The 15,110-nt window shown below is 45.9% G+C and overlaps 1 protein-coding gene across 1 annotated transcript in view; it reads left to right on the top strand.

Moving 5' to 3' along the window:
- LOC120031812 (plexin-A4) overlaps positions 1–15,110 on the top strand; it is a 108,007-nt gene that overhangs the window by 74,774 nt on the left and 18,123 nt on the right. The window contains exons 19-21 of the mRNA XM_038977633.1: positions 2,629–2,728; positions 7,535–7,725; positions 13,735–13,904. Of these exons, the coding sequence (XP_038833561.1) occupies positions 2,629–2,728; positions 7,535–7,725; positions 13,735–13,904 (461 nt within the window). The remainder of the gene's footprint in view (positions 1–2,628; positions 2,729–7,534; positions 7,726–13,734; positions 13,905–15,110) is intronic.

Here is a 15,110-nt window from a genome sequence, read left to right as displayed (position 1 = left end):
ACCTTCACCTGGACATACACCAGACAAGCCAGTCATATGTACACCTGCCACGCATGAACAGACAGTGACAGACAGACAGACAGACAACCCCATTATGACAAATCCTGCTGATTGGTACATTCCCTTCTTGGCAACCGTCCCTCCAGCGAGCGGGAATGATGGACCGGTGGAAATAGGAACGGAGCGACGTTCGCTTGTTCCTTATGGTGTAAATAATGTGGACACCTAAGCCAGCAGCCCTCCAAATGAGCTTTCCGGGGGGGGGTCTGCCCGCCGCATGACGCTTAAATTAAATGTCACGGCGGAGAGTGGGATGTCGTGGGTGTGGTGGTCGAGACAGCGAGGTAGAATGGATTAGAAGCCTGATTGGAAACCGGAATGAGATAATGAAGACAGAAGTTAATTCAGTTTTCAGCTGGGGAGGGGAAGGAGGGGGAAGGCAGGGTGCGTTCTCCTTGACAAGAAAACAGACTCAGACACTCAAAGCCTGTTAGAGGGAGCGAGGGAGGAGGGAGGAGAGGGAGCGAGGAGAGATGGAGGTAAGGAGGAAAGGAGGGGGACTGGAAACATCCCGCAGATTCACACTCAGTCAGCCCACTCCAAAACGTTCCTCTCATCGTTTTACCAAACTAACATTAGATGACGCTATATTTCTGTGATGTATTACCTAGCGGCGATTATCTTCTGTCTACATCAGTCATTTGTTCACTTTTGGTCCAACAGGTCAGTTTATATGACGTAGATTTTGTACAACACCATCGTTAGTGGAAGAGGTTACCCACTTATATATTATGAATGTTTTGCTGACCTAGTAAAACATGAATATCATTGATTACTGTCGACTTTGGTCAGACAGATTTCCCCTCTTGACAGCCTCCAGAAGTCCCACGTCTGTCTTGTTATAATGGTTATAATGTAATACAGAAATATGGAATATAGAATGGGATCAAAGCACACTCTGAATGGAATTAGACACTGCTAACTGTCATCCTAATGGGTTCTTATGAAAACAGCACAGACCCATTCACCCTCCTAGATATAGAGGAACTATTCTAATTCTATTTCTATCCCCCCTATGTACAGTTAGCATAGAACCCATTCTCTTTTGGTTGAAACTAAAGTTTCAATGCCCTTTCTGCTAAAATAGAAGTTTGTATGCACTCACTGTACTGTAAGTCACTTTGGATAAAGCATCTGCTAAATAGCATATATTAAATATGTATATATTATATTATATTATTTACAGTAGGGAGAATCACATTGTAGCCCTGAGCATTGCTCTGATATATGATCAGGCCATCCCATCAGTTTACTGAGAGCAACAGTCTCTCTTCTCCTCTTCCTAAACCACCCAGACCCACCTGTCGTCTCACATCCCACCTCTCCTCCTCCCTCCCAATATTACAACCCCAAACACACACACACCATTATATTAACTAGTAAACATGTAGGATTACTGCTTAGGGACCATGTTGTAGAGTTAGAGGGTCCCTGTGGAATCTCCCTGAACCCTCCCATGGGTGTCGCCTGTCATGATACTAACACATTATGCACCAGGAGCGGATTGGGGAGCGGGTGAAATAATGCTATGATGTAATAATGGAACCCCAAACACACACCTGAGACCCTTAGCCCTGCACCCCTATTCCCCATACACACCCCTCCCACTCTATTAAAGAGATCACTTCTTCAATTAACCCTGCCTCAGCCGGCGGGGCTCGCTGGTGAAATTATGCAGAGTGTGTGTGTTTGCGTACATGTACGTGTGTTTGTGCACGGCTGGGATCAGCCCCTCTCCCAGTTGTGTTAATTGAATCAATTTCTGTTGTGTTGAAAAGTAGGAGCCCATCTCTCTTTCTCTGTCATTCTCTCTCTCTCACACGTATTATTGAAATGGGAGGCTGAGACGTATCGTCTCACACATAGTGATATACATCACCCCCGTTCACTACCACTAATCATATGTGTATGGGCTGATTAGATCACACAGGCTAATCACAAAGGCTTCCTGAGCATCCAATCATAGCTGTTATAGATGGAGGATAAACACATGATGACGTGTGGATGGTGATTTGTATGGTGATCCAGGGTTTAGTGGCTGAGTGCCACATCTCTCTTCATTGGGGATTGTTATGTATTCAGAATGCACTTGGCAGAATCAGAATGCACTCATTGAGGATGGTGATTAGTCATTCTGCTCTCTCTCGCTCTCTTTCTCTCGCTCTCTCGCTGTCTCTCTCTCTCCGTCTCTCTCGCTGTCACTCTCTCCCCTCCTCTCTCTCTCTCTCTCTCCCCTCTCTCTCTCTCTCTCTCTCCCCTCTCTCTCTCTCTCTCTCCCCTCTCTCTCTCTCCCCTCCTCTCTCTCTCCCCCTCTCTCTCTCTCTCTCTCTCTCTCTCTCTCTCTCTCTCTCTCTCTCTCTCTCTCTCTCTCTCTCCCCTCTCTCTCTCTCTCTCTCTCTCTCTCTCTCTCTCTCCCCTCTCTCTCTCTCTCTCTCTCTCTCTCTCCCCCCTCCTCTCTCTCTCTCTCTCCCATCCTCTCTCTCTCTCTCTCTCCCCTCCTCTCTCTCTCTCTCTCCTCCTCTCTCTCTCTCTCCCCTCCTCTCTCTCTCTCTCTCCCACTCTCTGCAGGTGCCTGATAACTCTGTGATGGCCCTGGTCCCCAAGCAGGTGACGGCCTACAACTCGGTCAACAACTCAACTGTGTCCAGAACCTCAGCCAGTAAATACGGTATGGCTAATGTGACAGTGTGTGTGTGTGTGTGAGAGAGAGTGAGAGAGAGAGAGGAGCACATTTCCGGCACATTTCCAGATTTCTCTGCTGGATAGGAGTGTCCTCCTGGAACTAAAACAATTATGCCCCCCCTCCATCTCCCAGCAGTCTGTGTGCCTGAGAGTTAAACAGGAAGAACTGTGTCCTTCTCATCGGAGTGGGATCCATAGTCAGAGTCAGCACACACACACACTCACATGCACACACAAACACACATCAGCACACACACAGACGTTCACACCTACACACACACTGGGTATTCCCTGTTGCGAATGCACAAGCTCCATTGCCAGGATTTTAATTAAAAAACGTGGCTAAACAGCACCTTCTCCCTCTAAACCTTCACCACAGAAACCAACACAGACTTCTCCTGCACACACTGTTCATCCCTCAAACTAACTGAGCTCCATATGTCACTAACAGATGTAAAGGCTCTGTTAACAATACCTGAACACATAGTAAAGTCTTCCATACATTAGCCACTGTTAACAATACATGAACACATAGTAAAGTCTTCTATACATTAGCCACTGTTAACAATACCTGGACACATAGTAATGTCTTCCATACATATGCCACTATTAGCAATACCTGAACACATAGTAAAGCCTTCCATACATTAGCCACTGTCAACAATACCTGAACACATAGTAAAGTCTTCCATACATTAGCCACTGTTAACAATACCTGAACACATAGTAAAGTCTTCCATACATTAGCCACTGTTAACAATACCTGAACACATAGTAAAGTCTTCTATACATTAGCCACTGTCAACAATACCTGAACACATAGTAAAGTCTTCCATACATTAGTCACTGTCAACAATACCTGAACACATAGTAAAGTCTTCTATACATTAGCCCCTGTTAACAATACCTGAACACATAGTAAAGTCTTCCATACATTAGCCACTGTTAACAATACCTGAACACATAGTAAAGTCTTCCATACATTAGCCACTGTCAACAATACCTGAACACATAGTAAAGTCTTCCATACATTAGCCACTGTCAACAATACCTGAACACATAGTAAAGTCTTCCATACATTAGCCACTGTCAACAATACCTGAACACATAGTAAAGTCTTCCATACATTAGCCACTGTCAACAATACCTGAACACATAGTAAAGTCTTCCATACATTAGCCACTGTTAACAATACCTGAACACATAGTAAAGTCTTCCATACATTAGCCACTGTTAACAATACCTGAACAATACCTGAACACATAGTAAAGTCTTCCATACATTAGCCACTGTTAACAATACCTGAACAATACCTGAACACATAGTAAAGTCTTCCATACATTAGCCACTGTTAACAATACCTGAACAATACCTGAACACATAGTAAAGTCTTCCATACATTAGCCACTATGTGCTGTCACACCTTAGTAATAGTGACAAAGCCCCAGAGGAGAAGAGGGACAGAACTGAGCCCAGGAGACAGGATAACAAGATTAGAGAGCAGGGAATTTAACAGACTAACAAAGAGAGGGAAGAGAAGGAGTGCATTTGCAGTTTGCACTTTCCTCCCCCCTGGGACTGGAGACAGAACCGTGTTCCAAATGGCACCCTACTCCCTAAATAGTGCACTGCTTTGGACCAGAGCCCCATGTGGAATATGGTGAACTACATAATAGAGTAATAGGGAATAGAGTACCATTTGGGATGCAGACAGACAGTGTCCCATCTAGCAGTGACTGTCTTGGTCTGGCCCTGTGTTCTCTTGAACCTGAGAAGAAGCCATCAAATCAAACCCTGATCAAAGGCAGCGCTGCCCGGACTCAAACACTCCAGACACATCAAATTACGGCTTTATTAGCCAGCTAGCACCTCATCTCCATACGCCATCTCACCGCCTCGCCTCCGTTCCTCCACTCAAATTAGACCAAAGAAAAAGGAGGGTGAGTGTGAAAGAGAAAGAGAAAGGGAACAGGACGGAGATAGAGAGAGAGATGGAGGATGACAGAATGTCACACATCTCTTGACTTAGTTGGGGAATTGACTTCAAACGATGCCAGAGCCACTTGAGACACGGGGGGGGGGCTTTGAACTGGACTGATCACAATGGAGAAGCACTGAGGAGAAGAGAGGATGATTCTAATGGAGCAAAAGGAGAGAGGGAGAGGGAGGGAGAAAGTTAGTGAGAGAAAATGAGGAAGGTGGAGAGGAGGAAATAAGGAGGGATGATGAAGAAGAAGAGGGGTAAAGAGAAAGATGAAGAGGAAGTAGGGGAGAGAGGGATGGAAGGAGAAGGCAGAAAGTGATGGAGTGAGATGAAGTGCGTAGGAAAGGGATTTAGAGAGAGGGAGCGAAAGAGAGAGAGAGGGTGCCAGCTTCCTTTCTTAATCAAAACTCCTGTGTGATATGTCAGTATGGTAGTATTTCAGTACGGACTGTGTGTGTGTGTCTGTGTGTGTGTGGAGCGCTCCTTCTACTCCACCGAACGTGTCATCACGCCCTATTACACCAGCACACTCGATAACACTCTGGAAGACAACCACCACTTTATTATGACACACACACACACACACACACACACACACACACACACACACACACACACACACACACACACACACACACACACACACACACACACACACACGCACACACACACTCCAATCAATCCAAATCAGTCAAGTTCCATGAGTCAATATGCGCACACACACACACACACACACACACACACACACACACACACACACACACACACACACACACACACACACACACACACACACACACACACACACACACACACACACACACACCCACTTTACCTGCTTTCTCTCTCTAGTACTTGACCCCTCCCTCTCTCTCCTCTCTTCCTCTCTCCCTCCATCATTCACTCTTCCTGCGTTTCTCTCTGGAAGGACAAATTGATTTCTGCAGCATCTGCCTTGGCAAAAACACACTATTTCCCCGTCCTCTCCCTCGACCAACAGTCCTACTGATCAATTCTTTATTTCCCCGTCCTCTCCCTCGACCAACAGTCCTACTGATCAATTCTTTATTTCCCCGTCCTCTCCCTCGACCAACAGTCCTACTGATCAATTCTTTATTTCCCCGTACTCTCCCTCGACCAACAGTCCTACTGATCAATTCTTTATTTCCCCGTCCTCTCCCTCGACCAACAGTCCTACTGATCAATTATTTTCACACTGTGTAAACATTCATTGAGCCGGAGTGTTTTTAAATGTCATCGCCACTCTCGTCAAATGGGGAGGGCATATGAATATTTCATCTCGCCATACACCTGTTCGATTTTGTGTCCGTGAGTTGTGCAAAGGCGATTTCTACCTCCCAAGAGAAAAAGATGGCATGAAAAATGAACCACGTGCATGCTGTTGTAAAAGTTGCAATGTCCTTTAGAATACCTGTGTAGTATCCTTTAGAATACCTGTGTAGTATCCTTTAGAATACCTGTGTAGTATCCTTTAGAATACCTGTGTAGTATCCTTTAGAATACCTGTGTAGTATCCTTTAGAATACCTGTGTAGTGTCCTTTAGAATACCTGTGTAGTATCCTTTAGAATACCTGTGTAGTATCCTTTAGAATACCTGTGTAGTGTCCTTTAGAATACCTGTGTAGTATCCTTTAGAATACCTGTGTAGTATCCTTTAGAATACCTGTGTAGTATCCTTTAGAACACCTGTGTAGTATCCTTTAGAACACCTGTGTAGTATCCTTTAGAATACCTGTGTAGTATCCTTTAGAATACCTGTGTAGTATCCTTTAGAATACCTGTGTAGTATCCTTTAGAATACCTGTGTAGTGTCCTTTAGAATACCTGTGTAGTATCCTTTAGAATACCTGTGTAGTATCCTTTAGAATACCTGTGTAGTATCCTTTAGAATACCTGTGTAGTATCCTTTAGAATACCTGTGTAGTATCCTTTAGAATACCTGTGTAGTATCCTTTAGAATACCTGTGTAGTATCCTTTAGAACACCTGTGTAGTATCCTTTAGAATACCTGTGTAGTATCCTTTAGAATACCTGTGTAGTATCCTTTAGAATAACTGTGTAGTATCCTTTAGAATAATTGTGTAGTATCCTTTAGAATACCTGTGTAGTATCCTTTAGAATACCTGTGTAGTATCCTTTAGAATACCTGTGTAGTATCCTTTAGAATACCTGTGTAGTATCCTTTAGAATAACTGTGTAGTATCCTTTAGAATACCTGTGTAGTATCCTTTAGAATACCTGTGTAGTATCCTTTCGAATACCTGTGTAGTTTGGCTTGACCCCCCTGTATTTTGTTTTGTCTGTCTTTGGTTTGTGTTGCGTCTGTCTTTTTTGTGTTTTGTCTATGTTGTCGTCTCTGACCATTTTCACTCGATCGTGGCGACCTGAACAGTACTGTGCTGGCTCAGATGTTTTCTTTACACATCCCCTCTGTTAGGTGTGTTGTCTCTCTATACTCTGCACCATATCCGCGGGAAGTAGGGAGGCTGAGGGTGCTGTAACACCTCCTAATAATACAAACTAATTAAACTCCTGTATTAGCAGACCGATATAGCCGTCTGTAACGCAGACCTCAAACAATATTTCACCAAGATGTTTTTGTTTTTTGCCACCACGTTTGGTGAAAGAAACGCAGCACCCCCACCCCCAAACATCTTCCCGCGGCTACAACGTCTATATTGTGTCTGTGTTGATCATGTTATATTTCCATAGTCTGCTACAGTATGTCCATTGGTTTCTGCTTCATCTCTGTGTCATATCCTGATGTTGTTCTTTACGTTCCACAGAGAACATGATCAAGTACACGGGGAGCCCCGACAGCCTGCGCTCGCGCACGCCCATGATCACGCCCGACCTGGAGAGCGGGGTCAAGGTGTGGCACCTGGTGAAGAACCACGAACACGGGGACCAGAAGGAGGGAGACCGCGGCTCCAAGATGGTCTCTGAGATATACCTGACCAGGCTGCTGGCCACTAAGGTGAGTTATCACACCAACGTACACACACACCTAGACTAGAGTAAGTCATTTCAGGTGAGGAATAATATTCAAATATAATATTATTCCTCATCCCCTGTAGGCTCTGAGACCTAAGTGAAAATATGTAGATGTATATTGTGTCTTTCAGACCTCAGCAGCATATCTAATGATAGAGGTGACACACAAAGGTACAACCTGTAAAGGCTTTTTCTGTAGACAGAGATGTTATCTGGTGAAAAACAGAAATGGAAATAGCCGTAAAATGAGTCTCTTTGAGCATGCCAGGGCGCTATTGCCCCTCAGAAAATCAGTTAATTTGGTTTGGAGGGAATCGTGACTTTGATCCCACTGCTCAATGGGGAATTACCAATCCACTTGCTAATGATGCACCTCCTTTACATCACACATGCTTTCTTCCAGAGAGTGAGAGAGAATGAGAGAGGGAAAGAGAGAATGAGAGAGGGAGAGAGGGAGGGAGGAAGAGTGAGAGAGAATGAGAGAGGGAAAGAGAGAATGAGAGAGGGGGAGAGGGAAGGAGAGAGGGATGGAGGGAGGGAGAGTGAGAGAGGGAAAGAGAGAATGAGGAGGAGGGAGGGAGGGAGGGAGGGAGGGAGGGAGGGAGGGAGGGAGGGAGGGAGGGAGAATGAGAGAGGGAAAGAGAGAATGAGAGAGGGGGAGAGGGAAGGAGAGAGGGAGGGAGGGAGAGTGAGAGAGAATGAGAGAGGGGGAGAGAGAAGGAGAGAGGGAGGGAGGGAGAGAGAGAGAGAAAGAGAGAGGGAAAGAGAAAGAGAGAGGGAGGGAGGGCGAGAGGGAAGAAGGCACGATCCTGTAGTGTGGTGTTGGTGGTGTTGGTCGTGTTGGTGGTGTTGTAATTTGTGACCATTCCATGGTCTTTGTGTAGTGGTTCAGACAGACACTCTGCCTGGTTTTCTGGTTCTATAATGGGAGTGCTTAGTGGCAGGATTCACACACACACTCATCAACAGAGTTGTTGGCAGAGATGGCTGAGGAGGAAACAGAGTTATGGAGAGAGAGTGTTGTCTGTCATTTCTCTGGCGTGTGTTGTGATTGCCAGCGAGCAGTCACTGTGGAGCTGTGTAATGAATATGGCAAACGCTCTCGCTATGAAGCACATGTACCAGAGCTACAGTCTAACACGCTTAGACAGACAAAAACAGTCAGTGACACACACACACACACACACACACACACACACACACACACACACACACACACACACACACACACACACACACACACACACACACACACACACACACACACACACACACACTGAGCAATGCTCTATTTACCTGGGATGACCCTGGTCAGGGGGGAATGTGATGCAGAGACGGCATGTCATCTTTACAGATGGAGTGTTTTTGTGAAGTAATCGGTTTATCTTGGGGTCCATCTCTCTTGTTGGGGTATGACTGGGCCGACAGCCCTGTAATTGACTGCGTTTGACTTTCACCTCACCAGTAAATACCGTCGGTCGGCCCGGCGCTGACGTCCCCCATTTTTGGTCCATCAGTGTCACTCTGATGGGGGGGCAAAGGGCTTATTTCTTGATTGCGTTCTCTATTCCTCTTTTCCTCTCTCTCTCTTTCTCTCTCTCTGTTTGTGACAACACCAGCACCCCTTCACCCACTCAGTCTTTGCTGTTTTGTTTTCTTTCCACTCATCCTAAATGACAGGGTAGATCTGATGCAGGCAGCACTGTCTGTCCTCATCCTAAATGACAGGGTAGTTCTGATGCAGGCAACACTGTCTGTCCTCATCCTAAATGACAGGGTAGATCTGATGCAGGCAACACTGTCTGTCCTCATCCTAAATGACAGGGTAGTTCTGATGCAGGCAGCACTGTCTGTCATCATCCTAAATGACAGGGTAGTTCTGATGCAGGCAACACTGTCTGTCCTCATCCTAAATGACAGGGTAGTTCTGATGCAGGCAGCACTGTCTGTCATCCTAAATGACAGGGTAGTTCTGATGCAGGCAGCACTGTCTGTCCTCATCCTAAATGACAGGGTAGTTCTGATGCAGGCTACACTGTCTGTCCTCATCCTAAATGACAGGGTAGTTCTGATGCAGGCAGCACTGTCTGTCCTCATCCTAAATGACAGGGTAGTTCTGATGCAGGCAGCACTGTCTGTCCTCATCCTAAATGACAGGGTAGATCTGATGCAGGCAACACTGTCTGTCCTCATCCTAAATGACAGGGTAGTTCTGATGCAGGCAGCACTGTCTGTCCTCATCCTAAATGACAGGGTAGTTCTGATGCAGGCAACACTGTATGTCCTCATCCTAAATTACAGGGTAGTTCTGATGCAGGCAGCACTGTCTGTCCTCATCCTAAATGACAGGGTAGTTCTGATGCAGGCAACACTGTCTGTCCTCATCCTAAATGACAGGGTAGATCTGATGCAGGCAACACTGTCTGTCCTCATCCTAAACGACAGGGTAGTTCTGATGCAGGCAACACCGTCTGTCCTCATCCTAAATGACAGGGTAGATCTGATGCAGGCAACACTGTCTGTCCTCATCCTAAACGACAGGGTAGTTCTGATGCAGGCTACACTGTCTGTCCTCATCCTAAGTGACAGGGTAGTTCTGATGCAGGCAACACTGTCTGTCCTCATCCTAAATGACAGGGTAGTTCTGATGCAGGCAACACTGTCTGTCCTCATCCTAAATGACAGGGTAGTTCTGATGCAGGCAACACTGTCTGTCCTCATCCTAAATGACAGGGTAGTTCTGATGCCGGCAACACTGTCTGTCCTCATCCTAAATGACAGGGTAGTTCTGATGCAGGAAGCACTGTCTGTCCTCATCCTAAATGACAGGGTAGTTCTGATGCAGGCAGCACTGTCTGTCCTCATCCTAAATGACAGGGTAGTTCTGATGCAGGCAACACTGTCTGTCCTCATCCTAAATGACAGGGTAGTTCTGATGCAGGCAACACTGTCTGTCCTCATCCTAAATGACAGGGTAGTTCTGATGCAGGCAACACTGTCTGTCCTCATCCTAAATGACAGGGTAGTTCTGATGCAGGCAGCACTGTCTGTCATCCTAAATGACAGGGTAGTTCTGATGCAGGCAACACTGTCTGTCCTCATCCTAAATTACAGGGTAGTTCTGATGCAGGCAGCACTGTCTGTCCTCATCCTAAATGACAGGGTAGTTCTGATGCAGGCAGCACTGTCTGTCCTCATCCTAAATGACAGGGTAGTTCTGATGCAGGCTACACTGTCTGTCCTCATCCTAAATGACAGGGTAGTTCTGATGCAGGCAACACTGTCTGTCCTCATCCTAAACGACAGGGTAGATCTGATGCAGGCAACACTGTCTGTCCTCATCCTAAACGACAGGGTAGTTCGGATGCAGGCTACACTGTCTGTCCTCATCCTAAATGACAGGGTAGTTCTGATGCAGGCAACACTGTCTGTCCTCATCCTAAATGACAGGGTAGTTCTGATGCAGGCAACACTGTCTGTCCTCATCCTAAATGACAGGGTAGTTCTGATGCAGGCAGCACTGTCTGTCATCCTAAATGACAGGGTAGTTCTGATGCAGGCAACACTGTCTGTCCTCATCCTAAATTACAGGGTAGTTCTGATGCAGGCAGCACTGTCTGTCCTCATCCTAAATGACAGGGTAGTTCTGATGCAGGCAGCACTGTCTGTCCTCATCCTAAATGACAGGGTAGTTCTGATGCAGGCTACACTGTCTGTCCTCATCCTAAATGACAGGGTAGTTCTGATGCAGGCAACACTGTCTGTCCTCATCCTAAACGACAGGGTAGATCTGATGCAGGCAACACTGTCTGTCCTCATCCTAAACGACAGGGTAGTTCTGATGCAGGCTACACTGTCTGTCCTCATCCTAAATGACAGGGTAGTTCTGATGCAGGCAACACTGTCTGTCCTCATCCTAAATGACAGGGTAGTTCTGATGCAGGAAGCACTGTCTGTGAGGCTAGATTCTAGATTACACATTGTCTTTAAAGTACAGTGTAATGATGGGCTAGGTTTTAGTTTCCGTGTGTGTGTGTGTGTGTGTGTGTGTGTGTGTGTGTGTGTGTGTGTGTGTGTGTGTGTGTGTGTGTGTGTGTGTGTGTGTGTGTGTGTGTGTGTGTGTGTGTGTGTGTGTGTGTGTGTGTGTATGTGTGTGTGTTTCAGTGGGCTGTAATGGCAGCTAGTGCTCTCAGGGGACAGATGAAGGAATATCATGATGAAGTTGTCTGTCTGTGGGATTCCTTACTCACACTCACACACACACACACACGTATAACACACACACACACACACACACTACATGTATAACAGCCTCCCTGCCACTAAACTGTCCCCACGACTACACAGGGTTTGAGGAAGAAATGTATATTTTCATCTTCATAGGCAAATGATAAGCTGTCAGAAATGTGGGACATGGTAGAATCCCGGCTGTGATTGTCAGCTAACTGGATTCCCCTCTCACTCCCCCCTCCCTCTCTTCTCTCTGACTCAGTCACCGCTCCACCCAAATTGGGATTTTTATTTGCCGCTTGTGCACACCTCATCTGACACACTGCGCGCTTGTGGCTCTTTCCAGATAGGCTTCCCTCACTGTCGCTTTTTTCATTCTGTCCTCTCTTCTCTTCTCCCCCTCGCATTCTATCAGCTCATTCGTTACAAGTGGATTAGATTTTCTCTTTCTATCTATCTCGTTCTCTCTCTTCTTTCCTCCTTAAAGACGAGAACATTAAATCAAATTAGGGTCAATGGTGCAGTGTGTGAGCTAATCCCTCCGCACAAAGAGGCTTAGGAGATGTGCCTCCTGTTCCCAGATATTATTAAAAGTGAACTGTGAAAAAACAATTTCCCATCAAAGCCCAGAGATTTAGGACCAGGGAGAGCTGGAGAGAGAGAGGGAGAGAGAGAGAGAGAGAGAGGGGGGGGGGGGAGATGGAGAGAAAACACATCAGGAAACAACATCAGATACACAGGATAAAACACACTCTCAGTCAGACGCACACACCACCAGAGGCTGGTGAGGGGAGGATGGCTCATAATAATGGATGGAATGTAGTAAACACTTTACTTGACACCCAGCGTCAGGACACGTTATGACACGGTCATAACCATGTCATAATATCTGACGTAACGTGTCATAACCTGTTATAATATGGTCATAACACTCATGACATATGTTGACCTGTTGTGACATATATAGTGTTATTTTATGGCTGGTTATGACACCTACATAAGAGTGTCAAAACCCACAAAACATACCACACAAGGAAAAACATTCCATTACATCATAGCCTAAGTCTTTTTTTTTTTTTATTGACCATATTAAATTATCATTGTAATTGCACACAAATTGATGTCAGACATGTACCTGCCCCAATACTCTGTTTCTGATGACTGGGATGAATGCAGGAGCAGATTTCAGAAGCAGGACAAGACATCCTCTTTTTGACAGATGACTGATAAAAGGGCATGTACGTGATAGGCCTATCTGGCGTATATGATTATGATGGTCATAATGCTTCTTGACAGTGTCATAAAGTGTATTTTCTACAAGTTATTTAAAATGTAATGAATTCTTTACAGTCATCTTTTGTTCATCATAACAACAAAGGATTTAAGAAACAAACTTTAAAACTTCTTGGCAGGGAAAAAACTAATTTGAATAAATGTGGGTTTTGACACTCTTATGTAGGTGTTATAACCAGCCATAAAATAACGCAATATATGTCACAACAGGTGTAAATATTTTGGTCTTAGAGTGTTATAACCATATTATGACAGGTTATGACAAGTTATGTCAGCTATTATGCCATGGTTATGACTGTGTCATGACGTGTTATGACACTGGGTTTCAAGTAAAGTGTTCCTGATGTGTCTGATACCGATGTGTCTGATACCGATGTGTCTGATACCAGTGTTGCAGACACCTGTCGCCATTCTCTCTGTCTCTGTGTGTGTTGTCTGTCGCTCACTGCTGATCTCTCTGCTTCCACAGGGCACTTTACAGAAGTTTGTGGACGACCTGTTTGAGACCATCTTCAGCACGGCCCACCGAGGCAGCGCCCTGCCCCTGGCCATCAAGTACATGTTTGACTTCCTGGATGAGCAGGCTGACAAGCACAGCATCCATGACCCGCATGTCAGACACACATGGAAAAGCAACTGGTGAGACACTGGAGACATCTGGCCTTTCCTGTTGTTTTACTGTGTACTGTGCTAAAACAGGTTAACAATGGAAGTGTACGGCAACCTCCCAACACACACACACACACACACACACACACATAGGTAGTTAGATATACACACACATACATGGGTAGAAACACAGACACACACACACACACAGAAGTTTATCAGAGAGAAGTTGGCACTGCCCTAAATATGTCTCCCCGCTCCACCACCACCTCCATGCCTATGGAATGAACCATGGAGTGTGTGAACAATCTTCATTAAATCCAATGACGAAGAGCTAATCCCACAGGCAACCAATCAGGGCAGCCGGCTCTGACATTACCATGGTTACCGACCGGGACCGAGCCGCCCGTAGTCGCCAGGGCGAGGAAACCAGGGGAGGCTAGGTGAAGGAAGTGGACTCCAAATGAATATCCTCTGATTAATTTAGACCCGTGTCCCCCTCCTGAAGGGGTGGCAGGGTTAAATAACCTGGAGTGGATTAGAATGAGGAAGAGAGGAGGAGAGGAGGGGGTGGAGGAGAAGAGGAAATGGACTCAGTGGGAGTTAAACACCACGCTAATGACTCATTAGCCCCTGGCCTTCGCCATGGTCCCATCATGCATCACTCAGCTCCGGCCCAAAGGACCATGGGGCTGGGAATTGATTTGTGGGGCAGTCGGCCGGAGAAGAGTGGAGAGAGAGGGGGAAAGAGAGACTATTTACTTCATGGTCCTAATTTGTATCCTTCCCAGTGTCTGCGTTATTGCACCATTTGCAAAAGAGCGTGTTAAGTGTTTTCCAAGAGCTCTGTAGGTCGCTCTTACAATAGACATTAATGGAATCACTCTCGCAAGAGGGGAAACGTTAAACAGTCATTTATCATAAGACACTGGTAACGCTTAGTGACTACTGCTGATTCCACTGTCAGGGAGATCCAGGTCCTCTCTCTGCATGGGGGGCTTTCTGCTTGTTTGTGTGTGTGTGTGTGTGTGTGTGTGTGTGTGTGTGTGTGTGTGTGTGTGTGTGTGTGTGTGTGTGTGTGTGTGTGTGTGTGTGTGTGTGTGTGTGTGTGTGTGTGTGTGTGTGTGTGTGTGTGTGTGTGTGTGTGTGTGTGTGCGTGAGAAAATGTGTGTGTGCGTGACTGTCCGTTAATGTGTGTGCGCACGTGCAGGCGTATGTGCGTGTCTGTCTGTCTTT

This window comes from Salvelinus namaycush, chromosome 38 (genome assembly GCF_016432855.1).
Source record: "Salvelinus namaycush isolate Seneca chromosome 38, SaNama_1.0, whole genome shotgun sequence".
In the NCBI taxonomy this organism is placed as follows: domain Eukaryota; kingdom Metazoa; phylum Chordata; class Actinopteri; order Salmoniformes; family Salmonidae; genus Salvelinus; species Salvelinus namaycush.
The sequence above is the reverse complement of the archived record's forward strand: the minus strand, read 5'-3'. Positions and strand labels throughout refer to the sequence as shown.